The sequence below is a fragment of the Equus asinus genome, chromosome 28, assembly GCF_041296235.1.
Source record: "Equus asinus isolate D_3611 breed Donkey chromosome 28, EquAss-T2T_v2, whole genome shotgun sequence".
Classification (NCBI taxonomy): Eukaryota; Metazoa; Chordata; class Mammalia; order Perissodactyla; family Equidae; genus Equus; species Equus asinus.
The window spans coordinates 50,150,716-50,176,005 of record NC_091817.1 but is presented as its reverse complement, the minus strand read 5'-3'; the positions used below and the strand labels follow the sequence as shown (position 1 = coordinate 50,176,005).

The window sequence follows — 25,290 nt, the reverse complement described above, 5'->3', positions numbered from 1 at the left end:
GCCTGCCACAGCATGCCTTGCCAAGTAGTGCCATGTCCGCGTCCGGGATCCAAATCAGTGAAACCCTGGGCTGCCGAAGCGGAATGTGCGCACTTAACCGCTGCGCTGCTGGGCCGGCCCCACCATGCTGGTTAAACCAGAACACCATGCTGGTTAAACCCTGGCCAGCACGGCAGTGCCCCAGGCTTCTTGGCCAGGCTCCAGGCAGGTCACTGTGCCCCTCGGCCTCTCCTGCCCACGGCTGCTGAGGGCCCCTCACCCTGCCCTGGCCTCCCCCAGGAGCCCATGTGTGAGTCCTGTGGTCTCCGTTCTGTGGCGGCCTCGGTTTCTTTCCTGTGAAGCTCCTTTAGAGCTTTGTAAACTGTGACAGGCTCTAGACCTCTTCCTCTCTGCGCCTCGGGATCTGCGCCAGCCCTTAGAAGGGGTGACGGTATGAGCTCCCCAGCTTCCTCTCGGCTCTCCGTGAGGCAGGAGGGGGCCTCCCTCCGTCCTTCGGCTCGGGGCCAGGCGGGGAGCGGGAATGCCGTGAGGGTCTCAGCCCCGTGACTGTCCAGTAAAGCCCCGAAGGCCAGTGTGTGGCCAGTGCCAGGGTCGCCAAGGGGGCAGAGAGGCTGCCCCTCACTAGGTGGGCCTGTGGGGTGGTGGGCGCTGGCGGGGGACGGGGTCTCAGGCAGGCATGTGCTGGAGAGTGTTTCACAGAGGGTGATGAGCAGGTGACAAGCAGGAGGCGAGTGACTGGAGCACAGGATGCTGAGTGGCTGGTGTCTGGGAGGACCAGGCTTTCCTTGGGCCACGGGCGTGGCTGGCGGGGCTGGTGTGGGCCGGCCAGGGCCCTCAGCTCCTCTTCCCACCCTCCACTTCCCGGTCTGCATGCTCTCCAAGGGCCCTGCGTGCCCAGGGCCTCTGAGACGCCAGGCCCCCTGCCTGTGTTGACTCCCACCACAGTTCTTGCCCCCAAAGGGTGGGGGGGCGCTCAGATGGCCGGCTCCCCCTATGCCCTAGGCCGACCTCGCCAGCGTTCCTCTTCTAGAAAGGGGATGGATCTAAGTCCTGAGTCACCTCTGGGTCTGGGTCTGGGTCTGGATTCAGACCAGATTCTGGATTTTTGTCCCCTGCCTTGGGGGGCTGGGGCAGGTGTGGCCACTCGAGTGCTGTGGGGGCTGCTGTGGGGGCTGTGGACCCAGCTGCCTGGGCGTCTCCAGAGGGCAGAGGACAGCCAGGCAGCCTCCACGTGCCCCGTCTGTCTTCCCTCTTCCTCTTCCTCCTCTTCTCGCCCTGCTGGCCTACTGGCAGAAGCTGGTAGGGAAGTGTTTATGGGCTTCTCTTCCAAGCCAAATAAGGCAGAGCGAGGGCTCACAGGGAGACGCAGCGGCTGGGGGCAGGCGGGACTCGAACTAGGACCCCTGCCCCCAGCCGCTGCCCTGGCCTGGCAGCTGTCATCTGGGGACTCTGGTCCTCTCGTCCCTGGGCTCTGCCTGGCTCCGAGGAGCTTAGCCCGGCTGGTGGCAGAAGGCAGACCCACGAGGTGCCCACCCGGGTCCGGAGACCCCAGGTCTAGTCCTGCCGCTGCCTTGGTGCTCCAGGACTCAGATGGCTCACGTCCCTCCCAGCCTGCAGCCCCTCTGGGAAAGGAAAGCCTGGGCCTTGCACCCGGCCCCTCTGGTACACTTCCTCCCATCTTTTCTTTTCCATCCGTTCATTCGTTAACAACTCCAGTAACGCGTGAGAATGTTCTCCTTGTAAAAAAAAAAGGAGACCGTACAGATACTGCTAGGACCCTTCTGCAGGGTAAACACTGACATCAGGTTGATGTAGATTTTTCCGGGCCTTTTTATGTTTGCGTAAACGAATGCTCCTTCTGCTTTAGTGTCACACAGAGGAACCGTGGTGCGCCGACGGCTGCCTGGGGCTCATGGCGCCCCATGGTGCCTGGAGACTAGGCCACCTTAGTTCTCTCCTGCTACACGCTGGGCGCGGTTTCAGTTGCACCCCCTAGGGGGAGCAGTTACAATCTCTCCCACTTAACAGATGAGGAAACTGAGGCACAGAGAGGCATCCCCCATCTCCTGCAGAGCTGGGCAGAACCCACAGACCACAGACATCAGCTTGTTGGCTCCCCTGTGTCACAGGCAGTGGGACCGAGGCCCAGAGTGGGGCCAAGACGAGTTTTCCAACTCCTGGCGTGGGCTGTGTGCCACCGTGTCGCCTCCTTCCAGAACCTCTTCCTGATGCCCCAGCCCACGGCCATCAGCCCTTCTCCCTTGGCCCCCAGGCAGCTCGGGTGCCCCGTGCAGCACCCCGAGGAGGAAACAGAAGGAGGAGGAGGGGTGGCCGTGTGGTGGGGTAGCAGCCCCCGGACTCTGGACCCTGCCACCTCCCCCTGCCATCCTGACTCTGTTTCCTCCCTGCACAGAGGCCCTGGCCACCCCTCTGGCCCAGTGGGAGGGTGGGCAGCTCTGCCCTGGGCTCCCAGCACCTCTTAGCCCCACCCTGGTTTCCCACGTCGGGCACGGCCATGTGCCCTGCTTGCCACTGTCCCCTCTGCCGAGCTGGTCCTGAGCCACCTCCCTCCACGTTTGTCTGCAGCTGTCCTGTAGGGCTGGCTTGGCAGCCCCTTCCTCCTGGCCTGGGGTGACCCTCACCCACCCGCCTTCCATGTTCTGGCCTGGACCTGCGCCATTTACGAGGGTGTCAGCTGTGTCCCTGGGTCTCCCTCAGTTTCTTCATCTGCAAACTAAAGGTGACTACATGTCCCTCGCAGTGCCCGGGGACAGTGATGGCGATGGCCGTGGTGTGTCCCCCGTCCTCGCTGCCTTTCTCTGGGACACCCGGCAGCCTCCTGCCATCTCTCCCTGGCCCACTGTCCTGTCAGCTCCCAGTGCTCATGCTGGCCGCAGCACAGCATCCCTCCACCACGTCGGTCACTACTCCCCGTGAGCCCAGGTCATCCCGCCCATGCCGGCCTATGGGCACAGGCACCTCGGCACTGTGTCCGACTGGCCACACCTGTCTCCTACAGGCTCCTTGTGAATGGCACCAAAACACCTGCTCAGAGGGAGGATTGGGTGAGGGCCCCACGAGCCGGGGACCTGCCCACCTGTCACCACCACAGCCCTCATGCTGCGTGTCCACCCTACTCTTCGAATGGGGAAACCGAGGCTCGGAGCAGGCGCCCCCACTCCAGCTCCTGTAGGAAGGACGGGCCAGGGAAGGTCCCGGCGAGTTCCAGAGCCTCGCGGCTCTTCTCCCACCTGAGTTGGAGGCCAGCCTCAGGGACACGTCCCAGGAACCACATGCTGACACAGGGTCCCATGTGTCTGATGTCCCCTTGGCAGACACCGTCTCCCTGTGGCCATGGCCATGGTGTCCGGCCCTCTGCATGGACCGTCCCTCTCCCCACCTTCCCTTCCTGACCTGGCACCAGTGGAGACCAGGGGTCGGTCCCTCCCTCTCCGGGCCTCAATTTCCTCCTCTACAGGACAAGGATCTGGCCGGCTGGATGTGGGCCAGGGCCTTTGGGCTCCAGTGCACCTTCGGGTGAGGGTTCGGGCAAGGGTCTGTGAAGGGTTAAGCTGTGCTGGTCGGGGGGACAGGCGGCCAGGGAGCCCTTTCCTGCCCAGCACGCTTTCTCCCCGCACCACCCCCATCCTATTGTTCCTGGCTCAGGAAGATGCATATTTCCCTCATGAGGTCACTGCCCTGCCACTGGCAGCTCCTGATGGGGCTGGGGAGGTGAGCTGCCCCAAGGCAGGCCCTGTCCCCCTTTCTTGGAAAGTCTTTGGTGCCCACCTCCTCCCCAGCTGGATTTCTTCTTTGTCTGCTGGAACCTGAGGCTAACTGAAACCTCCTCCAGCCTTGCTCATGTCTTAGCCAAAAGCTATGCCACCTCCTCCAGGCAGTCTGCTCTGATGCCCTGAGCCTCCTCAGCAGGCACAGTCATAGTGAGACCGCGTTCATGGCACTTAGACCAGCAGCCCCACAAGCCACATAGACGAGGGATGTTTTGAAAGACCTAAGTCCTGGCTGTACCACTACGAAAGCCCTTCTCCTCTGAGAGCCTGTTTCCTCATCTGAGCAACGGCGGGGTGGAGCGTTGGCCAGGAGTCCACTATCTAGGCCAGTTTTCTTCTGCTCCCGTGCTGGCCGAGGTCACTCTTGCTCTGCTGGCTGGCCTCTCGCCCACCCCCAGTCCCTGCTCACTGGGGAGGGACAATGAACTGGGGGCATAACCTGAACCCCTTCTTTATCCTGCCCCCCAGGCTGCCCTGCTGGGGTGGGAGCCAGCGGGTGCAGCTTTCCCAGCTCATGTCCCCTGCGCTGGCATCTGGGGCTGTCCGGGCACCACCCGCCTGCCTGGTACCAGCTTCCTGGCAAGGCTGACAGCAGAAGATGGAGTCAGGGAGACCAGCCAGGGCCAGCCCATCTCAGCCTGTCTCTGGGGGAGCCGGGTGCTCTGGTGGGACAGCTGCGCCGGGCCATGCTGGAAGCATCCCGGGGCCCCCAGGAGAGCTGAAGGCTCAGCGTGCTCGTCTGTGTGGGCAGAGAGCTCACCTCCTGGCCTTTCTCTAACTGTTTGCTGTGTCCCCGAGCCTAGACAGTGCCTTCCACAGGGCGTTAGCTGTGTGTTAAATGAATGAATGAATGAACGAATGAGGGACTCTCAGGCAGGCCTTGTGCGTGCTGTGGTCCACAGTTGGTCCTCCCAGGGTGGGGGCGGTGCCATCCGTGCCCTGAGCTGGGGCTGCTGTGCGTCGGTTCCCAAGTTCCTCCCACACCCTCCCCTCTGACCCCGCTCCCTCTGACTCTGTCTCTGATTTCCCGCTTTTGGCAGCCAGAGCTTCTTGGAGATTCTTTCCCTCCTGCTCAGCCTGGGGGTGGGGAGAGGACGGGAGGCCCGGCGCCCGCGCACCTCGTGGCTCCACTGGCAGCCGCAGTGCCGGCCTGGGCTGGCCCCTGCTCTCGGGTTCTGGTTTCTGAAATCCTTCACTGATTTCAGGGGCTGTCTGCTTGTTTTTTATTTTGGTAAAATACATATAAAATTTACCATCTTAACCATTTTTAAGCATACAGTTCAGCGGTATGAAGTACGGTCTCAGTATCGTGCAGCTGTCACCACCGTCCATCCGCAGAACTTTTCATCTTCCCAAACGGAAACTCTGCCCCCGTTAGACAGTGACCCTGTGTTCCTCTTGCCGCAGCCGCAGGCTCTGCTCGCAGGCCCGGCGGAGACCGTGGGAGATGTGGAGGCACCACCGCATCCCTCTTCCTAAGAAGCTCCGCCTCTGGGAGCTTCCCTGGTGCCTGTGCCACGTTAGATGCCCTGTCACAGGCTTTTGAGACCATCCGTGGTCACGTGTGCTTGTTCAGTGTCTGGTGTCCCTGGCAGATCAGAACAGGAGTGCCTCAGGTCAGGGGCCTTCAGAGCAGATCTTCAGGAGAGAGTTCCTCCAGTGGGGGGTGGGCAGGTAGATGAAAGACTGGATGGGTAGGTGTGATGGGTGCCTGGACAGATGGATGAATGGGTGAATGACTGGAAGGTTGGATGGATGGATGATGGGTGGGTGGGTGGCTGGCTGGATGACTGGAAGATGGGATGGATGGATGCATGGATGGATGCATGCATGCATGGATAGATGGATGGATGGATAGATGGATGGATGGATAGATAGATGGATGGATGGATGGATAGATGGACGCATGGATGGATAGATGGACGCATGGATGGATGGATAGATGGATGGATGGATAGATGGATGGATGGATGCATGGATGGATGCATGGATGGATGGATGGGTGGGTGGATGGATGGATGGATGGATGAACACCTGGCTAGAGAAGATCTCACCAGGCTGGTACAACAGGGTGGGTGCTGCCCTCTCTGGGGACAATGCTGGGGCTGGCGCTGTGGTGGGGAGAGAGGCAAAACCCAGTAGGCTGAAAAGTGCGACGCTGGAAACAAGAAGGAACTTGAGAAGCCTTTGCCTGAGACGCATTTCCCTCCTCCTCTTGGGCCAGATCAGATTGATTTTTTTTTTATGAAAATGTATAATTGTTGAAAAACTTTAGATTTAAAGAGTTGAGCTGATCACTATAGCTGGCATGCGTAATGGAAGGAGGAGGCGTTCTGACGTTAGGGACAACTCCTAGGGGAGCGAGAGGGGTGCTGTGTGTCCAGAAAGGAAGGCAGCAGGTCAGGAGTTCGGACTGTCTGCGATGAGTCTATTTGGGGCCCACCACGCTGACCACATGGTTCTCAGGTTTCCTCATGGCTGGGTTGAGAGGAGCTTGGTCAGGTGTTGGAAGGGACTGAAGCCCTGCGTCCCGGCCCTGCACTCAGCACCTCACACCCGTGATTCAGTTTAACCCTCCTGACACCCCTTCAGGCAGGTGGTGTTAAGCCCCTTGTATGGATGTGGAAACTGAGGCCTGGAGGATGAGCTGACCACACAGGCTATGAGGTCCGGCTGAGAGTTGGACTTGCTGCGTGGCCGGCGGATGGCTCTGTCGAGGAGTGCTGGCTCCTCTAGCCACCATCTCCTCTCGCCTCTGCAGCGCCTGAGCCCCTATTTGGGCCAGAGGCTCGGAGGGAGGTGGAGATGGAGAAGGGGGATGGGCGAGCCAACCTGGGCCCCCTCCAGAAGCTGTCCTGCGTCCTGAAGATGTGAGGAGGAGGTGTGGACCGCCCCTGGCTCTGCCGGTGTTCCTGGGCCTGGGCGTGGGGTCGAGTGTTGGCAGCGGGCCGCGGGGTCTCAGTAGTCTGAGTTCTGTGAGGGAGGAGCCCCTGCTCTGTCCCGGCCTCTGGGATGACCGTTGAGGGTGTCCAGCTAAGGCCTGTCTGCACCACAGGGGCCCCAAGACTGATGCTTCCTTCTAGCACAGAAGAGGGTGCCATCGTCACCAGCTAGTGACCGGTAGCAGCTCCCTCAGCGCCATTCACATGTCCTTATCTCCAGAAGACCCCGGGAAGGTCATTGTGATCCGGGCAGCTAGGCGCCAAGGCCATACCCCCAGGGGACCCCGGGCGGGGTGCAAATGCCTCTTCCGGACAGTCGCGATCTGCTGGCATCCTTCCCAGACATGCTGCCAAAGGGCTTACTGCAGTGCACCCCGCCTGGCTCTGCTGGCCCCCAGGGGCGATGGTCTGTGTAGCCAAGTCCGTGGCCAAGTTCAGGTCAGCGGGTTTCGGCCCTGGCTGTCCAGGTCGCTGCTGGGTGGAGGTCTCAGTCACTGCCAGGCGGGTGACTTGCTTCTGGAGGTCTCGGGAGTCTGGGGGGCAGGAAGTGGGGGTGGGATCCTGGGCCCCTCTCTCAGGGACTGTGTCCAGGGCAGGCTTTTTCCGTGCCTCTAGGTGGGAAGAAGAGGAATCGGGTCCCCTTGCTCAGTCACAGATGTCTGGGCTGTGAGGCTGGGTTGTCCAGGAGGGGACAGATTCCTGGTGGCACTGGTGCCTGCAGTGGTCTGCTTGGTCCTCTTGGGCCTTGGGTGGACAGGGCTGGGGTCAACCTGGGCCTGCTCACCAGCAGCAGCGACTGAGGAGCGGGGCAGGCAGAGGTGGCTGCAGCCCTGGGGCTCACCAGCAGTGCCACGTGTGCTGGCCCCCGTGGCAGCATGTCGTGCCTCTGCTGGCCCAGCCCCCTCGGGTAGCCCAGGAAAGTCTGGGTGGGCCCCCAGTTCCCTGGTGATGAGACCCACATCAGGACACAGAGCATTTCCTACGCCATCTCCTGATGACCCTCAATTCTGGGACACAGGCTCCGCCAGCACACAGCAGGCCAGGTCCCCAGCCACCCTGATGTGCGTTGTTGAGACAGCGTCAAGTGGGCCAGGCTCAGAAAGGGCCCCCGGTGGGAAGACTGTGTTTGAGCTGATAGGAGGAGAGGCGGGAACAAGCCACTGAGACATGGGCCACTCGCAAAGGCAGGTCAGGAGCCGGGCTGAGGCCATGTGCGATACCACGTGCGGATGCTCTGGGGAGCATGGCCGTGGGGGCCGGGTGAGTGGCGGGTGCCAGGATGGGGCTGCTGCTGGGCGCACGTGGGCATCCTCATGGCTGTATGTGACTGAAGGCTTGGGGAGCTGGATCCCAAAGTCAGTTGTGCTGTATCTTGGTTGAAAACAAAAAACTTTAAAAAGGAGAAAAAGCAAGTTATGAAAATCAGTCACGACCTTGGTATCTGCCCACAGGAGGGTGGACACCACATTGTCATGTGTGCCTGGGACACATGTGACCTGTGCCACTTGGGTCCATGTGGAACAACCCCCAAATGGAATTTGGGGTGCAGAACCAGTTGTAGGAGGACACAGTGTGGCAGCGTGATGGTGTGACAGTGTGTGCTGAGAGACGGATGTGTCATATGCTAAGCAGTCACTCACACCTGCAGGCAGGCGGGCAGCCTCACAGGGACGACCAGCCCAGCCCAGGCAGCGACGTTCTGGGGGCAAGGCTCAGGGGAGATGTGTGGGGGGTGCTGTTCTGGGGAGATGCCGGGGGAGGTTCTGGGGAGATGTGCGGGGTGACGTGGGGGAGATGCCGGGGAGGTTCTGGGGAGATGTGCGGGGTGACGTGGGGGAGATGCCGGGGAGGTTCTGGGGAGATGTGCGGGGTGACGTGGGGGAGATGCCGGGGGAGGTTCTGGGGAGATGTTGGGGTGACGTGGGGGAGATGCTGGGGAGGTTCTGGGGAGATGTGCGGGGTGACGTGGGGGAGATGCCGGGGGAGGTTCTGGGGAGATGTGTGGGGTGACGTGGGGGAGATGCCGGGGAGGTTCTGGGGAGATGTTGGGGTGACGTGGGGGAGATGCCGGGGGAGGTTCTGGGGAGATGTGCGGGGTGACGTGGGGGAGATGCCGGGGGAGGTTCTGGGGAGATGTTGGGGTGACGTGGGGGAGATGCTGGGGAGGTTCTGGGGAGATGTGCGGGGTGACGTGGGGGAGATGCCGGGGGAGGTTCTGGGGAGATGTGTGGGGTGACGTGGGGGAGATGCCGGGGAGGTTCTGGGGAGATGTGTGGGGTGATGTGGGGGAGATGCCGGGGGAGGTTCTGGGGAGATGTGCGGGGTGACGTGGGGGAGATGCCGGGGGAGGTTCTAGGGAGATGTTGGGGTGACGTGGGGGGAGATGCTGGGGGAGGTTCTGGGGAGATGTTGGGGTGACATGGGGGGAGATGCCGGGGGAGGTTCTGGGGAGATGTTGGGGTGGCGTGGGGATGATGCTGGGGGAGGTTCTGGGGAGGGGTGTGGGGCTGGCTGGCCCTGCTGTGCGGCCGTGGTAACCTGTCTCCTCCCCGCAGCCTGCCTGTTCCGCTGCAACGCGCTCTCGCTGGTCTACCTGCTGTTCCTGCTGCTGCTGCCCTGGCTCCCGGGCCCCTCCTGGCACAGCCTCCGAGGTAAGGGCTGGGGGGCATGTCTCGGGGTCTTTGTCCAGGTGGACCCAGCCCAGGCACCTGGGAGCAGGGGGGTCTTGGGCCTCGGGCCGAAGCCCTGGGCAGCAATGGACTTTCTCTGCGGTTTAACAGCCGTGGGTAAAGGACGAGCAGCCTCGTTTCTTGTCATAGACCTCCGGCTAGTTTCAGAATCTCTTTTCTGACCTGTGTTTCAGGGAGCATGCTAAAGGTAATGGGGGTGGTCGGATGGACTCCTCCATCCCTGGGCGTCCCCCCATCAGGAGGCTCAGGCCCAGTGCTGTGGGCTGGCCGTCCTCCCACTGGCTCCCTCTCTCATCCCCCACCCAGCCCCCAGCACCGTCCACACAGCCCCTCTGCCCAGCCACCACGTCAGCTCTCCCTGCCCTCGCAGAGTCAGGCTCCATCTTGGCTCTCTTTTTTTTTTTAGATTTTATTTTTTCTCCCCAAAGCCCCCTGGTACATAGTTGTATGTTCTTCGTTGTGGGTCCTTCTAGTTGTGGCATGTGGGACGCTGCTTCAGCGTGGTTTGATGAGCAGTGCCATGTCCGCGCCTAGGATTCAAACCAACGACACACTGGGCCGCCTGCAGCAGAGCGCGTGAACTTAACCACTCGGCCCCAGGGCCAGCCCCATCTTGGCTCTCTTGGCGTTCCAAGGGGCCTCAGTTTACCTCCAACCACCTCGTAGGTTGGGTAGCTGGGCACACATGTCTCCTAGGTTCTGAGCTCCTGGAGGGCGGGCGCTGTCGCAGGCTTCTGTGCCCACAAGACAGACAGAAGTGGGAAGGCCCATCAAGGGGCTGTGCCACAGGAGGGTCTAGACAGTGACAACCATGGCACAGCCATCCAATAGGGGCTGGGAGCTGAGAGCTGTCACCTGTTGGAGGGGGACAGGGCCACATGGGCACCCTGCTCCCTCTCCTGCAGCCAGATGACGTGGGGGCAGGCAGTGGCAGGGGCCCAACCCCTCCATCCTGGGGCCCCTCCCACCCACCCTCTGGGTACTTCAGTGTCCATTTTTGTCCCATCTCTTCAGTGAGAGCAAGTACTCAGGGCCGTGTTCCCAAGGCTGCATGCATGCTTGTGGGTGGGAAGGGCCCTTAGGTGTTGGAGCATGAGGAGAGGTGCCCAGGCCTTAGACGGGATCTCCAGGAAGCAAGTTGTCGGTGGTGTGGGCCCCAAGGCCTGGCAGGGATGGGCGACAAAGCAGGGCCAGGGTTTGGCCGAGAATCGTGAAGGGTGACAGGACCCCGCCCTCGGGGGGTGCTGGGTGCAGCACACTGGCTGCTTTGGGGCCTCTGGAGTGTCCTGTGGCTGCTGGACCAGTCCCTGCACCGAGTGGCTTAAATGGCATACGTGTGCCTCTCACAGTCAGGGGCGGAACCAGCACCATCTCTCGGCTAAAATCAGGTGTCACGGGGCTGGTGCCTCCCAGAGGCCCCAGGCGAGAATCTGTTTCCTCGTCTTCTCTGGCTTCTTGGCTCCTTGCCCGTCTCTCCCTCGTCCAGGCTGGCAATGGCTGGTCGTGTGTCACCCCCGTCACTCTGTGACCCTCCCGCCCCCTCCCAGTGTGAGGACCCTGTGATGACGTGGGGCCCCCCCCGGGATCCGGGATCAGCTCCCCTTTTAAGGTCAGCTGATTGGCGACCTTGATCCTCCTTTGCTGTGTAAGAAAACATATCCACAGGCTTCCGGGATTGGGGTGTGGACATCCCTGGGGGGGCAATGTTCTGCCTCCCACAGGGTGACAGGTCACCCCCTCCCTGGAGTGTCACATCTGGCTCTAACCGCCTCGTCTGTCCCCCTCCTTGCTCCGGGCGCTTGCAGAGGGCGCTGGTCTTGGAATGCGGGTAGAAGTCAGGGTGCAGAGAGGATAAAGCCTTTGGGGAAGGGCCCCTGCACAGGCGCCTTGCTGGAAGCTGCTGGGGACCTGAGACCACACCCCTCCCAGGCCGGCTGGGGCAGCTGTCGGCCGATTCCCAACTCAAGCCATCAGGGTCCACCTCCTCCCCGGGGAGGGCCTGCTGGGCAGCCTGCATCATGCCTTCCTCTTCACTCTGTGGAGCCAGTTCTGTCTGTTCCCAGGCCCTCGGCTAAAAGCCGCCTGTCCCGTAAATATTTCATGCCCTGTAGGCAATTGGGAACACTCTCCTCTAGTCAGCCGTGAGGACGCGCAGCTCCTGGCCAGGGCAGGAGGCCGGAGTCGGGAGGGTTGGGCAACAGGGGAGGGGCACTGGGAAGACCTCCCTGCCTGATGTCCATCTGTCTATCGGTCCAGACTCAGAGGCCCTTCAAGGACAGGGGGACTGCTGGGTTTTTCCGGGCGGGAGAGAGGAAAATGTGAGGCCTGCCCGTGACTGAGCGCCTGGCCGAGGGCTGTGAGCTGTGCAGCGGCCGGGCCTGGGCGTCTGCCCCCGGTGGAAGGTCCGGTGGAAGGTCTGACGCTGCCTGGGCCCCTGTGGGCTCTGACCCCTGGCCCCATCCCTGCGTGGGTGTCCGCTTGACCTTGGGAGCCGGGAAGGGGGCTCCCTGTGCAGGGAGGAGAGGAGGTGGGAGTGTCCTCTCAGTGTTTCTTCAGGATGGTTCTGGCTCCTTCCTTCGTCATCGTGCCCGGCTCTGGGGGTGGGCCAGGCATGGGGGCTGGGGTGGCGGGCGGGGACCCATGTGCCCCAAGAAGGGCAGGGCAGGGTGGAGGTGCAACAGAAGCTGCAGTAGACCCCGGGGACAGCTCCTGGTGACCTGCTTAACATTTAGGGACCCGAGGAGGCCCCGTCCCTGCCTTAGAGCAAAACTCCCCAGGCGGCCCTGCCCCTCAGGCCTCAGCTCGCCTTTGACTCAGGTGGGGTGTGTTGGCCAAGGGCCAGTCTGGTTTGCTTCTCAGAGGGTGAGGAGCCTAACATTGGTGGGATGAAGGGACCAGAGGCCCCTGTGAGTAATCCCGTCGCCCTTGCCCAGACGCTGGCATCCTGGAGTCTCAGACCTATGAGCAGATGATGCCCCCACCCAGTCTCAGCAGAGCGGACCCCCCCAGGGCCTCATGGCTCAGACTGGATTCACCCCCTGGCCCATCCCTCTTCTGCCCCCGCCTGTGGACCACCCTCCGTCTGATGGGGCCTCGGACATCTGGAGGGTGCCCCTTCCCTCGGTTTCTCAGAGCACATACTAGAGCACCCTGTGTGCCACTCCGAGGGACCCCCACAGGCACCCCACGCACCAGCCTCGGCCCTTGCTCAGCTTGTCTTGGGTGGGGGCTCCTCACGGCACAGGAGCTCTGCCCTGGCGTGGGTGCTGCACCTGCCCCAGAAGAGGGTCCTGTGCGCCAGGCCTTCGTGGATGGCGGTTCAGCAGGGGGAGGGGGGAGGACACTGAAGGGGCAGCAGGGAAGCCCGGAGGGCGGCAGGCCGGTGGTCTGTGAGCCACCACTGGTGGCAGCGGGAGTCAGGGCCACTGCCGAGGGCAGGGGACGCCCTGGAGCCTTTGCAGACTGAGCAGCCCCATCAGGCCAGTTCTGGGGGCTTAGACCCAGGGCTCCCACTCAGGGTCAGACAGATCAGACAGCTGCTCTTCGTGCACCCCGTTTGGTCCCCCCACTTCCTTGCTCTGGGATCCACAGCCTCCCAGCCCCACTTCCCATCTCCCTGTAGAGTCCTGCCCGAGCTGACGCCCTGCGGGGGAGCCCTGCTCCGTGGGATGGGTGATTTCTGGGCCCACCCTCCCCACCATGGACAGAGGATGGGGCAGGGAGCAGGGACAAGGACAGGCCATTCCCCGTGGACTCCCTCCTGCCCCACAACAGGTCTTTGTCCTTCCATGATGCTCCCTGCGTTATGTAGGCCCCATGTGGAGGAGTGAGTGACCCTCGGCCCCAAGGAGAGAGGCAGGCAGCACCTTCCTGCAACTGTGGTGTGGGGTCCAGAGCCCGCGCCCACCCGGAGCCGCTCCTCCCCTGCCCGCAGATGGCTCCGTCCCGCACTCAAGACCGGACCTCGGCGTCCACGGGGACCTGTTGCAGCACTCCCGTGAGCCCCACCACACCCTTTGTCCCTCCTGGGCACGTGCAGGGGCCCCTCACCTCCTGACCCCCTGCCCACCCAAAGCCAGAGCTCCTTTTGGGCTTGCCCATCCCTGCTGTCCACCATCCCTGTGACTCCCAGGGCACTGGCTGCTCTTCCAGCCTGAGGCTGGGCTCGGGGGCGATGGCGGGAGAGCAGCACAGCTGGGACAAGCACGTGCCGAGTGCCGGGCAGGGTCTCCCCTGGACTGGGGTCCGGCCAGACGCCCTCCCTGGGGGTCAGACTGGCAGGAGGCGAGGCGGAGGTGCTGACGGGGTGAGGGGGGCTGGGGCTCAGCGGTGCAGGAGTTTGAGATGCCACCAGACCCCAAGGAGGTGTCAGGAGCTCGGGGCTCCAGGAGTGTGGGGGCTGTTAGAGGCAGACGTTTGGGGTGCTGGCAAGTAAAGGGGGTCCACAGCTGCCTCTGGAGGAGAAGGCCAGGTTGGGGCGCCTGCCTCGGCCTCTGTCTGCCCCACAGGTCAGCATGGGGTTCCCATCCCAGCGGTGCCTGGTGGAGCCTCCCGGCCTCTTCTGCTCCCTTGCTGCTCCAGGCCTGGCCGGGCAGGGAGTGCCAACACTGCAGGCCCAGGGCTCTGGCCCCTCTGGCCTTGCGCTGGCTCATGGTCCAGGACACTGTGTGGCCAGCAGAGAAGTGAAGCAAGAAGGAGAGGGGGCGGCAGGGGCAGTGTTAACTCTGACATGCCTGCTGGACAGATGTCCAAGAAGTGCTGGACGGGAAGGTGGTCGGGCAGGGGCCAGGTGGTCAGGGCATCCCTCTTGCCGAGGGGCCTTGGGCCTGGGCCTTCCCTCCCTGGCCTGTGGGCTCTCGAGTGGATGAGGAGCCCATCAGCCTGGCGCTCGAGGCTTCGGTCCTGGTAGCACGGCCAAGGCTGCCCTCAGGTCTCTGTGGCTCAGGAGCGGGTGAGTCCACGGAGTGGGGCCGGGTGCCCTCCTGCCGCATCTTCCCCTGAGACTTCCCACAGCTGCAGGAGGGGAGCCCCACGGGTGAGCCGGGCACGGGGGTGCTCTTCCTTCCTGGCCCTGTGGCTCCAGTGGGCTCCGGGTGGGGAGGCGGAGCAGGCGGCCCCTGGAAGGTTCTGTGCCCTGGGAGCCCTGCACGGCCCCCCACTGGCAGCCCAGCTCTGTCCTCCTGTGAGGAGGCCTGTGGCCTCTCCCTCTGGCCTGGGGCTCTGAGCAGAGGGGCCCAGCCGGGCCGAGGGCCAGTTGTTCCCGTTCAGTTTCCATTCCTCCTTCCCGCCAGCGCTTTCTCCCACAGGCCCCACCCTGCTCTCCCTCTCGCTCGCCCACCGCGGGTCAGAGGCCATAACTGAAGGGTCAGAATGTCAGGGCCAGGAGGGACCTAGAAATGAGTGAGGCAGTGGAGCTGTCCACATCCTGTCTGGGAGTCTCGCTGGGCTGCCCAGGGAGTCCCTCACCCTCTCTGATCCTGGCTTCCCTTGGTAAAGTCAGATGAGCCAGCAGGCGACTGCGGAAGGACTCGGTCTTCACTGTGGACACTCACGTGTCACTCCAAGAGTGTCATCTGCTAGGCTAACCTGGGGAAGGGGACACAGGCCAATTCTGAGTCTGTTTAACAAACAGCAATTATGCTGCAAGATTGTGAACAAAATGGACATGGGCCCTGAGCTCGCCGGCCTCAGGGCAGGAGAAAGAAGGTCCTGGCTGATGGTGACCTTGCCTGTCCCCGAGCTCTGGGAAGTTGAGAGAGGTGCCCAGGCTGCTCTGCAAGTTCTTGGCGACCAGTCAGCTGGCCAGCAGGGGTGAGGACCCGGGGGCCCTTGCTGAAAGGCCCTGGGTCAGAGGAGGAGGAGGCATCCACAGCCCACATCCTAGACCCAGGATCCAGGGCTCAGAGTGCGGGAAGCAGAACCCTAGCGGAGGCCTCTGGTCCAGGGCCCCTGCACGATGCGAGCTGCCCACCCACTCACAGAGCAGAGGTGACCCCAGGCTCCAGAGTCCATGCTGAGCACAGGCCATGGCCGCCCAGCCCTCTCCCTGCAGCCAAGACCTCCCTGCTGGGTGGGCCGAGTCCTGCTTCCCGGGGAGCGGGTTCTGTGATGTGCGGAACAGGCACTTGTCTGGGGCCACCCACCCTGGCCTGCGCTCGGGCTCCTGGGCCCGGCTCTCAGACTCAGCTTCTCCCGAGTGGGGTGGGCCTCCCGCAGGGTTTGGGGCCCCCGGGATGGGTGAATAAGGCCTGGGAGGCTCCTAGCCCCACCTGGCACAGCAGGCGCTGGCATGTGGGCAGCCGCTGTTTCTGCAGTGACCCATACCGCGCACACGCTGGGAGCATTTAGCCCTACGACACCCCACCAGGATGGCAAGGCTCGCCCCACTTCCTCTGAGAGCCGAGATCCCAGCCCTGCCCCCTCCACCCGCCCATGCTGGTGCCTGTTTCAGTCCACACTGCGCAGTGACAGGTTTGCTGGATACGCGCACAGCCCTGCAGGGGGCTCCCCGAGCCCGGGGGCCATCCCTCTCTTTTCTGGCTCCTGCCCCCACTGCCCCACCGCCCCACCGCCCCAGGGAGGGGAGGACCCAGGCGGTGGGCAGCCTGGGTGTGCTGTGCTCTGCACATTTCCTGCTGTGTGATGTGGGCCAGTGGCTTCCCATCTGTTCCTGTGTCCTCGTCTATAATCGAGGGCCATGACGGTCAGTGGGACAGTGTTGGCGGGGTGGGTAAGAGCGAGCATGGCATGGAGTGAGCTGCTGATGGCCCCCTGGGACCCCGTGTCCGTGCTCAGTGTGTGTCCTGCGCCAGGCAGTCGTGGCCTGGCTCAGGGCTGAGAGCCGGGCTGAGTGGCCTCCGTGGGTCGAGCCCTTCCCCGTCTCCGTTCAGGCCTGGCCGCGTGCTGGCCTCACCCCCGCCTGCTCTGCCCACAGGTCACACTGGCCGCCTCCTCCGAGCCCTGCTGGTCTTCAGCCTCCTCTTCCTGGCAGCCCACTTTGCCTTCCAGATATGTCTGTACACCGTGCCCCACCTGGACCAGCTTCTGGGACCGAGCTGTGAGTCAGCGAGGATCGGGAAGGGGGTGCCTGGGGGAGCTAACTGGAGGGCCTGGGGAGGGTGGAGGGGAGAGAGGGAGCCACTCCAGCCCTGTGGGGCCTCAGTGTCAGTGTCCTCGGGGAGGTCAGCTTGCCCTGCCTCACCAGGCCTTGCCTGATATGGGCCTCCCCTGAGTACCTGTCTGTGATTTGCGTCCAGCTGGCCCAGTTAAGTGCCCCGGTAACGGCCGCTGTGGGGCTGGGCCGAGCACTGCACTGTGCTGATCCCAGAACCCAGGATCCGGCTCACGGGGCTGGATCCTGTCAACAGGCTCCTCCCTGTCAGCATCTTCCTCTGGTGCGCGCTACTGGGGCTTAGAGACTCGGCTGGGTGGCGCCAGCTGCCCTCGGAGCCCTGCCCACCCCCACCCCGCGCCCTTTCACCCCTTGGACAGTATCTCTAGCTGGCATGCAGCCCTCCCAGCTCCACTGACATCAGCACCTGCTCCTCAGATGAGGGAGCCTGGGCTCCAATCCCCCTGCCTGGCTGGGGTGTCCCACCCCTGGGCCCTGCCTGGCGCCGCTCCCCCAGCACAGCGCTCAGCCATGGGGGTGGGCAGGGTCCGCACCGACTTCTCTTTTTATGCTGTGATGACTCTGTCCCTCCTGGTTCAGAAACTGAGACGTCAGGTGCCTCGAGGGCGCACAGGTCCTGGCAGCCCCCAAGGAGTGCCGGCCACGGCTGACGGCTCCCAGAGCCCTATCTGCCCTGCCGTGGCCACACACCGCCCAGCTGGGCCGTGAATCCCCGGTCTGCCAGGCGGAACAGGTGGGCCCTCAGTCCGCCAGCTTGGGCCTCAGTCTCCCTACTGGTAAAGACAGCATTTTGCGAGCATCCCTGAGACCAGTCACGGGTGCCCTGGAGACCAGGGGTTCTGTGACTCTGGCCCCTGAGGGCCTCCTGGCAACAAGGAGCAGGTTGCTCAGTGCTCACCACCTGACCCAGGTCCTGTGCCTTCCTCTGCAGGCAGCCCCTGGGAGACCCTCTCCCGACACATAGGTGTCACGAGGTAAGAGCCCCGCCAGCATCCCTCTGGGATTTCCTGGGCCTGCGGCTGGAGCCTCCAGCACCCAGGGTCCCCCACGCCCCGCTCCCCCGGCACCTACCCTCCTGGGCCAACCCGCAGGCTCTCCCTGCCCTTCACAGGTTGGACCTGAAGGACATCCCCAACACCGTCCGGCTGGTGGCCCCCGACCTGGGCATCCTGGTGGTCTCCTCCGTGTGCCTCGGCCTCTGCGGGCGCCTCACACGGGACTCCCAGCGGCGCCAGCACACCCGGGAGCTGGTGAGGGCTGCGGGCGGGCCGGACCGCGTGTCAGAGGGAGGGCTCTCTAGGGCTGTGTCCAGCTGTCTGAGGACGATTTTATGTTCGTTTAGTACAAACATGGACTCTTTAGTTGTGAGAGTTGGTATGTGCTCACTGTGAAGAGATGACACACCAGGGAGAGAGGTGTCGTCCCCTTGGGGGGGCAGCAGTGTGGCGTGCCCCTCTAAGACCTGGGCCTGGCAGGGCTCCTTCTCAGGCAGACACGTGCAGGGAGCCCCAGCCAGCATCTGCGCCCTCAGACCCTTCCTGGAGGAGACTCCTGGTGGCCACAGGGCAGTAGGGAACCAGCAGCATCAGAGGGTGGTCTGTGCCGGCCGTCAGGGAGCACCCTGGGACGGGTGGACAGATGGACAGACGCTGAGCAGCCACACCCACAGCAGGGGCATCATCGGTGGGGCTGCGGGCAGGGCGGGGCCATGCAGGCTCAGAGCCCAGCGAGGCCCTAAGTCAGACTGTCCTTGGAGGGACCATCCAGAGGTCTTCTTCGGGTGGGGCTGAGCACTGGGCCCTTGATGTCCTCTGTGGTCGAAGGCTCAGTGTCCTCTGCCCTGCACTGAGGCTGCGCTTGCCAGCCCAGCCTGGCCCCCCACACCTGGCCTCGGGCTCCATCCAGGGATCCCGGCACAAGAGCTCCCTCTGGGGAGGCCCTGGCAGCCACAGGCCCACCCCCCCACCACCAAGTCCCAGCGTTTACTTGTCCAACTGATGCTTGCTGGGCACTAGGGCCTTGACCTCCAGAGAGCCCAGAGAGGCGAGGGGCTTCCCAGGGCCACACAGCAGGTCAGGGGCGACTCTGCCTGCAGCTCATGTGGCCCCTGTCCCACCCCTCCACGTCCTCGACCTGCAGGGCAAGACTGATGCCCCATTTCAAAGTGGGAACGCAGCCTGGAGGTCGAGGGGCTTCTCTGGGCAGTTGTGGGGGAAGCCAGGGCTGGGACTGCCCTTCTGGCTGCCCTCGGGACACCCCTTCCCTGGGCCTCCCAGCTCGGTTGGCCCTTCTCCAGCCCCACGGTGGTGTGTGGGTGCCAGCGGGTTCGTGGGCCAGGGCTGCCTCTGGCTTCCTCGTTAGTGGAGCTGGGCCTTCCCAGAACGGCTCTGCCGGGAAAGGCTGGACTCATCCCCCAACCTGGGGTGGGCGGGCTCAGCCCCACTCCACGCTGCCATCGCCCCTCAGAGCACGTGCTGCCCTGGCGGCACCTGGAGGCTGGACTCTGGTCTATAGGGCACTGGGTCAGGCCCCCGTCACTCGAGCGTCCTCGGTGGCAGATAGGGGCCTGCGTGTCCTGCCAACCCCAGACGGCTGTATAGACGCTGAGCGAGGAGGTAGGGGCACCCTTCCCAGGTGCCCACTTTTAGAGACCAGAGCCAGGAGCAACCCAAATGCCCTCTGCACGTACGACACTGCCCAGCAGGACCACACGTGCACACAGTTGCACATGACCCACGTACGTGCACACGTCCTGACTTCACACGCATGCACATGCCCTGAGGGGGCAGACGGGCTGTGGTGGGAGGTGCGGAGACATGTGGAAACTTCTGCTGAGCCTGTGGGCCTGTGGGACGTGCCGAGTCGGGCCGGAGCCAGGCCTAGCCGGCCTGGACGCCGCAGGCGGCCCCAAGCACCTGTGCGTCCACCCTGCAGCTGCTTCTGTCCCTCCCACTCCCAGAAACGCTCATTTTTCACGGGCCTTCCCAGAAACTTTCCCAGGGCCAGGGCCAGGACCAGCTGTGGGCGGGGGAGCCAGGCCTGGCTGCCGCGCCCTCCGGCCGTCTCCCTGTCCCAGGCGGCCGGGCCCCCAGCCCTCACAGTCAGGGTCTGACAGAGGCACCCTGACCTCAAGGGCTCCTGCTCCGCTGTCTCAGTCCTTCCTACCCTGGGCCCCGTTCCCCTGGTCTACCCCTCCCCTCCTTCCACGCACAGCTCACCGGCCTCCCTGGGGCCTCCAGACCCCCAGCTTGGTGAGGGCAGGACCTGTGTCTGGTTCGTCTCTCCTGCCTGGTCTCACCCACATTGACAGGCGGGAAACAGAGGGGTTAGGTGACTTGCCCGAGGCTGCACAGATGGGAGACTTGGAGCTGGGCTTCGGCCAGGTCTCCTGGCTCCAGAGCCTGTGCTCTCCGCTCGGACGCCAAGTGCCCCTCAGCTGCTGGGAAGGGCACATGCACAGCACCCATTTTACAGATGGGGACGCGGGGCGCCTGACGCAGAGTCCGGGTTCTCTTTGCCTCCCCTGGCTCCGCCCAACGTCCAGGAAACAGCTCCGTTCTGGGGAACCTTGAGGCTGGGCAGGGACACAGACCCTGGTGGATCCCGTGCCCCACCCCACCCCACAGCAGGTGAGGCCTGGAGGGGCCGTCTGTTTCCTCGTCCCTCCAGAGGGCAGCCTCCAGGCACCGCGCGTCCGGAAGAGCTGGTGGGGCACCAGGATACCCTGCACCTGCTGTGTCCCTTGGTGCCCACCCCTCACTCTCCAGAGGCCCCACGGGCAGCAGAAAGGGAGCAGGGAGCAGATGGGCGCCACCACTGTCCAGCTGTGTCATTTGGGGTCCCCTCTGAGCCTGTGTCTTACTTATAAAGAAAGTGCTGCATCAGCACCTGGGACTGTGTGCAGGGCTCTGTGTAAAGTGCTCTGCAAACTGTAAAGTGCGTGTGCTGCTCTCCTTCCTTTTCTTAAAAATCTCCTCCTGGGTCCAGGGGCTTTGGGGACACGTGCAAGAATCTGTGGGGCCTTCCCTGTGCTCGGGGGCTCCCTGGTCCAGATGGGGAGATAACAGGCACTCGAGGAGTTCTGGAATAATCCGAGGTCGGCCTGCACAGGTCAGTCATCATGAGTGCCAAGGCTTGGCAGGAGCCTGTCTTGGGGCCGAGGTGCGCCGCCTCCAGGAAGGCCTCAGGGCTGTGAACTCGAGTGAGGCAGCAGGAAGGTGGTGGGTAGACCTCCGGGCACGGAGGGTGGTGCGGGTCCACACCGGGGCTGGCAGTCCCATGGCCCTCAGAGGGGCAGCGGACAGCGTGGTGCCGGTGTGGCCCCAGTGCCTCCTAGTGTCCCGAGTGCCATACGACTGACCCCTGCCCCCCCGTGACCTGGGCAGGACGATGATGAGAGGGAAGTGGACACAGGCTCTCCGGCAGGACTTTGGGAAGCCCCTGCACTGGCCCCCAAGCAGAGGTCTCGGCTGGCTGCCCGGTTCCGGATCACGGCCCACTGGCTGCTGGTGGCCGCTGGGCGGACCCTGGCCATAATGCTGCTGGCACTGGCAGGTACCACTGCAGTGGGGAGCGGGGACCCCACACTGGCTGTCGCACTAGGAGGGGTCTTGGCAGCCTGCTGGAGCTCCCCACTGACCAATGAGACGGCCGTCACACGGCCCCGCCTGGTATGACCTTGCCTGCCTCTGCCTGGCCCTGCAGGCATCGCCCACCCGTCGGCCTTCTCCAGCGTCTACTTCCTGGTCTTCCTGGCCATCTGCACCTGGTGGGCCTGCCACTTTCCCATCAGCCCCTTGGGCTTCAGTGCAATCTGCGTCATGGTGGGCTGCTTTGGCACCGGTCATCTCATCTGCCTCTACTGCTACCAGACTCCCTTCGCCCAGGCCATGCTCCCACCTACCAGCATCTGGGCCAGGTAAGAGCTCGCCTGCACGGGCCCCCTCCTTCCCCTCGCCCTGGCCCTGCTCGCTGGCCCCGTTGCCTCTGAGGCTGGCAGTCGGTGATGTGCCGTCTCTGGGCAGGGTGTTTGGTCTCAAGGACTTCGTGTCCCCCACCAACTGCTCCAGTCCCCATGTGCTGGTCCTCAACACCAGCCATGACTGGCCTGTCTACGTGAGCCCTGGCATCCTGCTGCTTCTCTGCTACACGGTGACCTCGCTCCTGAAGCTCCGCACACACCAGCCCGCAGACGAGGTGAGTGCTCGGGGCCAGCGCACTTGCGCTGCCCAGCCGCCCCCTTCAGGCCACGATCATGCACGGAGTGGGGAGCTGAGCTCTCGCCTCTGGACTCTGCAGAGGAAGGAGGCGGCTGGGGCCGACGAGGAGCGGGAGGTGGAGCTGACCGAGGTGGACCAGTGGCCCCAGGGCCAGACCCGGGCTATGGCCTCCAAGGAGGAGGGGGCTGTCCAGGTGAGGAGTCTGGGCTGAGCAGTGGGGCCGGAGCCCATCTGCCTGCGGGCTCGGCTGACCGGCTCTGGGGTCGCTTCTGCAGTGCATGGAGCCCATGCCCACGGGGCCTGACTCGGAGGCCGACAACTGCATCATTCACGACCTGACCAGCCACAGCCCCGTCCAGCAGCGCCCCCGTGAGTAAGGCGCGCCCTTAGCCACCCAGGCACGCCTCCTGCCATGGGCACACCGGTGCTGCCCCCTGGTGGTCACCAGGTGGTCTCGCCTTGTTGGCCTCTAGCTGCGCCCATCTGGCTGCCCAGGGCCAGGCGGGGGGCCATGCTGCTGCCCAGCCCCTGAGACCCTGGGGGAGGGGAGGCTCCAGGTCTCCCACCCCCTCCCCACCTGCCCCAGGCCCGCAAAGAACTTGACAGCTCTGCCTTGGGCTGGCCCTGCGGCCCAGGGTGGCCAGCTGTTGTCCAGGCGGGTGCTGGCCCCGGAGCTTGGCATTGGCGGAGCCCCACAAGGAGGCGTATTTTCTGGTGCTTTTTCTCTTTGCCCTAAGCCTTCATTTCTATTTTGTGAACTGTCCCTGCATGAAGCAGGAGCTGAAATTGCTGTCCTTGAGAGCTGGCACCCTGGGGACCTACATGCCCACGAGCTGGAAGGGGGTCAGAGTCTGGGAAACGAAGTGCTGGGAGGGGCAAGGACTGGCTCAGGGTCACAGACACATTGACAACTGAGTCAGACAGAAGCCCAGCCCTCTGTGGATGCTTTCTGCCCCTGTGCCCACTGGGAGATGTCTGCTGTCTGCGGCTCCCTCCTCCTCGCTGGGCCCCTGCCCCAGGGCCCCGCTCCAGCAACCTGTCCACATCTTAGGGCAAAGTCAGGTGTGGGTGAGGGGCTCTGGCCTATGATGTTGGAGCCTTCCCAGCTGGTGGCCTGACTCCCTGGGTGACCCCCACCCCCACCCCTTAGTGCACCCCAGGCTGGCTGAGCACAGAGAGGCGTCTCCACTGCATGGCCTGGGCCACCTCATCATGGACCAGAGCTATGTGTGCGCCCTCATCGCCATGATGGTAAGAGCAGCAGCCCCAGCCCTTCCCGCGGGTTCTCACGTGACACCTGGGAGGCAGATGGCAGCCTCGTCATCAGAAATGGATGGAGCTGTGACCCACTGGGCCGCATGTGTACGCACATGGAGCCGGTGGGCGGGTGCGTGAGAGAGCATGCATGCGTGTGTGAGAGCACACGTGGTGAGTGCGCAAGTGTGAGTGTGTGTCCTATGCTGTGGCACTCTGGGCCGACAGGGAGTGTCTGAGCGCCTCCCCGCGGCCCCACCACTGCTCCACCTGTGGGAGGGTCGGGGCCTGGGTGCGCACCCTGCAGCCCTGCCCGCCGCCCCGCTGCCAGGTGTGGAGCATCACCTACCACAGCTGGCTGACCTTCGTGCTGCTGCTCTGGGCCTGCCTCATCTGGACTGTGCGCAGCCGCCACCAGCTGGCCACGCTCTGTTCGCCCTTCATCCTGCTCTATGGGCTCGTGCTGTGTAGCCTGCGCTACGTGTGGGCCATGGACCTGCGCCCCGAGCTGCCCACCACCCTGGGCCCCGTCAGCCTGCGCCAGCTGGGGCTGGAGCACACCCGCTACCCCTGCCTGGACCTGGGCGCCATGGTGAGTCCCCCGCCCCGCCCGGGCGCTGTGGGTGGACGCGGTGCCTTGGGTTTCGGCAGGAGGACGTGTGACAGGGCAGTCTGTTCAGTTCCACAGGGGAGTGGGAGCTCAGGGAGGGCAGGGCCCAGGTGTTTGTCGAGTGAATGAGTGATGACCTCGCATTGTTGGAGGCACAGTCCCTGTGTCTCTGACCCGGGCTCCATTAGTGTTGCCTGCTGCTCCGGGTCTCAAGGAACCTTTGTGCCCTCACCGTGTCCCTCCATCAGACAGGTGTATGCCAGAGTGTCATTGTACCTGGGTGTCTGTGCTACTTCCTGTCATGTGTTTGGGGGACCAGTGGGTTATATCTTACTGTGTGAGATGTGTGAGCCCATGTGCATGAGTGTGTGTGCAAACACGTGAACTTGTGTGTGTGAAATGTGTGAGCCTGGTCATCTGTGTGCAGGTATGAACCTGGGAGCCTGTGTGTGAGAACATGTGCATTTATGTGTGGATTGTGTGTGTGTGTATATATGAGAGTGAGTTTGTCCCCGTAGGAGGATGGTGCTGGGGGGACGGCCCTGATGGGAGGCGGTGCCGGGAGGGGAACGGTGTCAGGGGGACAGTGCTGGGTGGGGGCTGCTGAGGGTCCGTCCCTGGGGCTCACACCTTCTTGGGCTGGACCCTGGCTCTGGGAGGGGTGCCGGGCCACCCGGCCCTTGGTGACCCTGCCCCCTGCCCCCCGCCCCAGTTGCTGTGCACCCTGACCTTCTGGCTCCTGCTGCGCCAGTTCGTCAAGGAGAAGCTGCTGAAGAGGGCGAGGGCGCCCACTGTGCTGACGGAGGTGACCGTGGCAGACACAGGTGAGCAGGCGGGGCAGTCAGGGGACAGCCCCCTCCTGCCTGACCCCAAAGCCACAGTCCCCTCCCCGCCGGCTTGGCCCGCAGAGCCCACGCGGACACAGACGCTGCTCCGGAGCCTGGGCAAGCTGGTCACGGGCATCTACGCCAAATACTGGATCTACGTGTGTGCGGGCATGTTCATCGTGGTCAGCTTCGCCGGCCGCCTCGTCGTCTACAAGATCGTCTACATGTTCCTCTTCCTGCTCTGCCTCACCCTCTTCCAGGTACCTGCGGGCGCGGCGGGTGCGGGGCCCTCGCGCGGGCTGGGCCTCACTGCGCCCTCTCTGGACAGGTCTACTACAGCCTGTGGCGGAAGCTGCTCAAGGTGTTCTGGTGGCTGGTGGTGGCCTACACCATGCTGGTGCTCATCGCCGTCTACACCTTCCAGTTCCAGGACTTCCCCATGTACTGGCGCAACCTGACGGGCTTCACTGACGAGCAGTGAGTCGGGTGGGGGGCCCGCTCACCTTCTCAGGGTCCAGCGCCATGGGAGCCCCGGGGCTGGGCCGGGCTGGTGCTGACAGCCGCCCCCTCGCGCCAGGCTGGGGGACCTGGGCCTGGAGCAGTTCAGCGTGTCCGAGCTCTTCTCCAGCATCCTCATCCCCGGCTTCTTCCTGCTCGCCTGCATCCTGCAGCTGCACTACTTCCACCAGCCCTTCATGCAGCTCACTGACCTGGAGCGTGTCCACCGCCCGCGCCCGGCCCACAGGTGCGCCCTCCGCCCGCTGCCTGCCGCCGCTGCCACCCCCGAGGGTCACAGGCTCCAGGCTCGGCTCATGGGGGCTTGGG

At 63.8% G+C, this 25,290-nt stretch overlaps 1 protein-coding gene across 4 annotated transcripts in view; it reads left to right on the top strand.

The window, feature by feature from the left end:
- PIEZO1 (piezo type mechanosensitive ion channel component 1 (Er blood group)) overlaps positions 1-25,290 on the top strand; it is a 66,115-nt gene that overhangs the window by 22,562 nt on the left and 18,263 nt on the right. For 3 of the 4 annotated variants that reach the window (XM_070500527.1, XM_070500528.1, XM_070500526.1), the window contains exons 2-16: positions 9,289-9,384; positions 16,358-16,480; positions 17,487-17,529; positions 17,667-17,805; positions 20,941-21,109; positions 21,260-21,473; positions 21,580-21,751; positions 21,854-21,967; positions 22,050-22,143; positions 22,925-23,025; positions 23,360-23,620; positions 24,351-24,462; positions 24,520-24,725; positions 24,794-24,942; positions 25,043-25,210. In XM_070500527.1, the coding sequence (XP_070356628.1) occupies positions 9,289-9,384; positions 16,358-16,480; positions 17,487-17,529; positions 17,667-17,805; positions 20,941-21,109; positions 21,260-21,473; positions 21,580-21,751; positions 21,854-21,967; positions 22,050-22,143; positions 22,925-23,025; positions 23,360-23,620; positions 24,351-24,462; positions 24,520-24,725; positions 24,794-24,942; positions 25,043-25,210 (2,161 nt within the window). The remainder of the gene's footprint in view (positions 1-9,288; positions 9,385-16,357; positions 16,481-17,486; positions 17,530-17,666; positions 17,806-20,940; positions 21,110-21,259; positions 21,474-21,579; positions 21,752-21,853; positions 21,968-22,049; positions 22,144-22,924; positions 23,026-23,359; positions 23,621-24,350; positions 24,463-24,519; positions 24,726-24,793; positions 24,943-25,042; positions 25,211-25,290) is intronic. The other variant, XM_014836580.3, reaches the window with a different exon arrangement.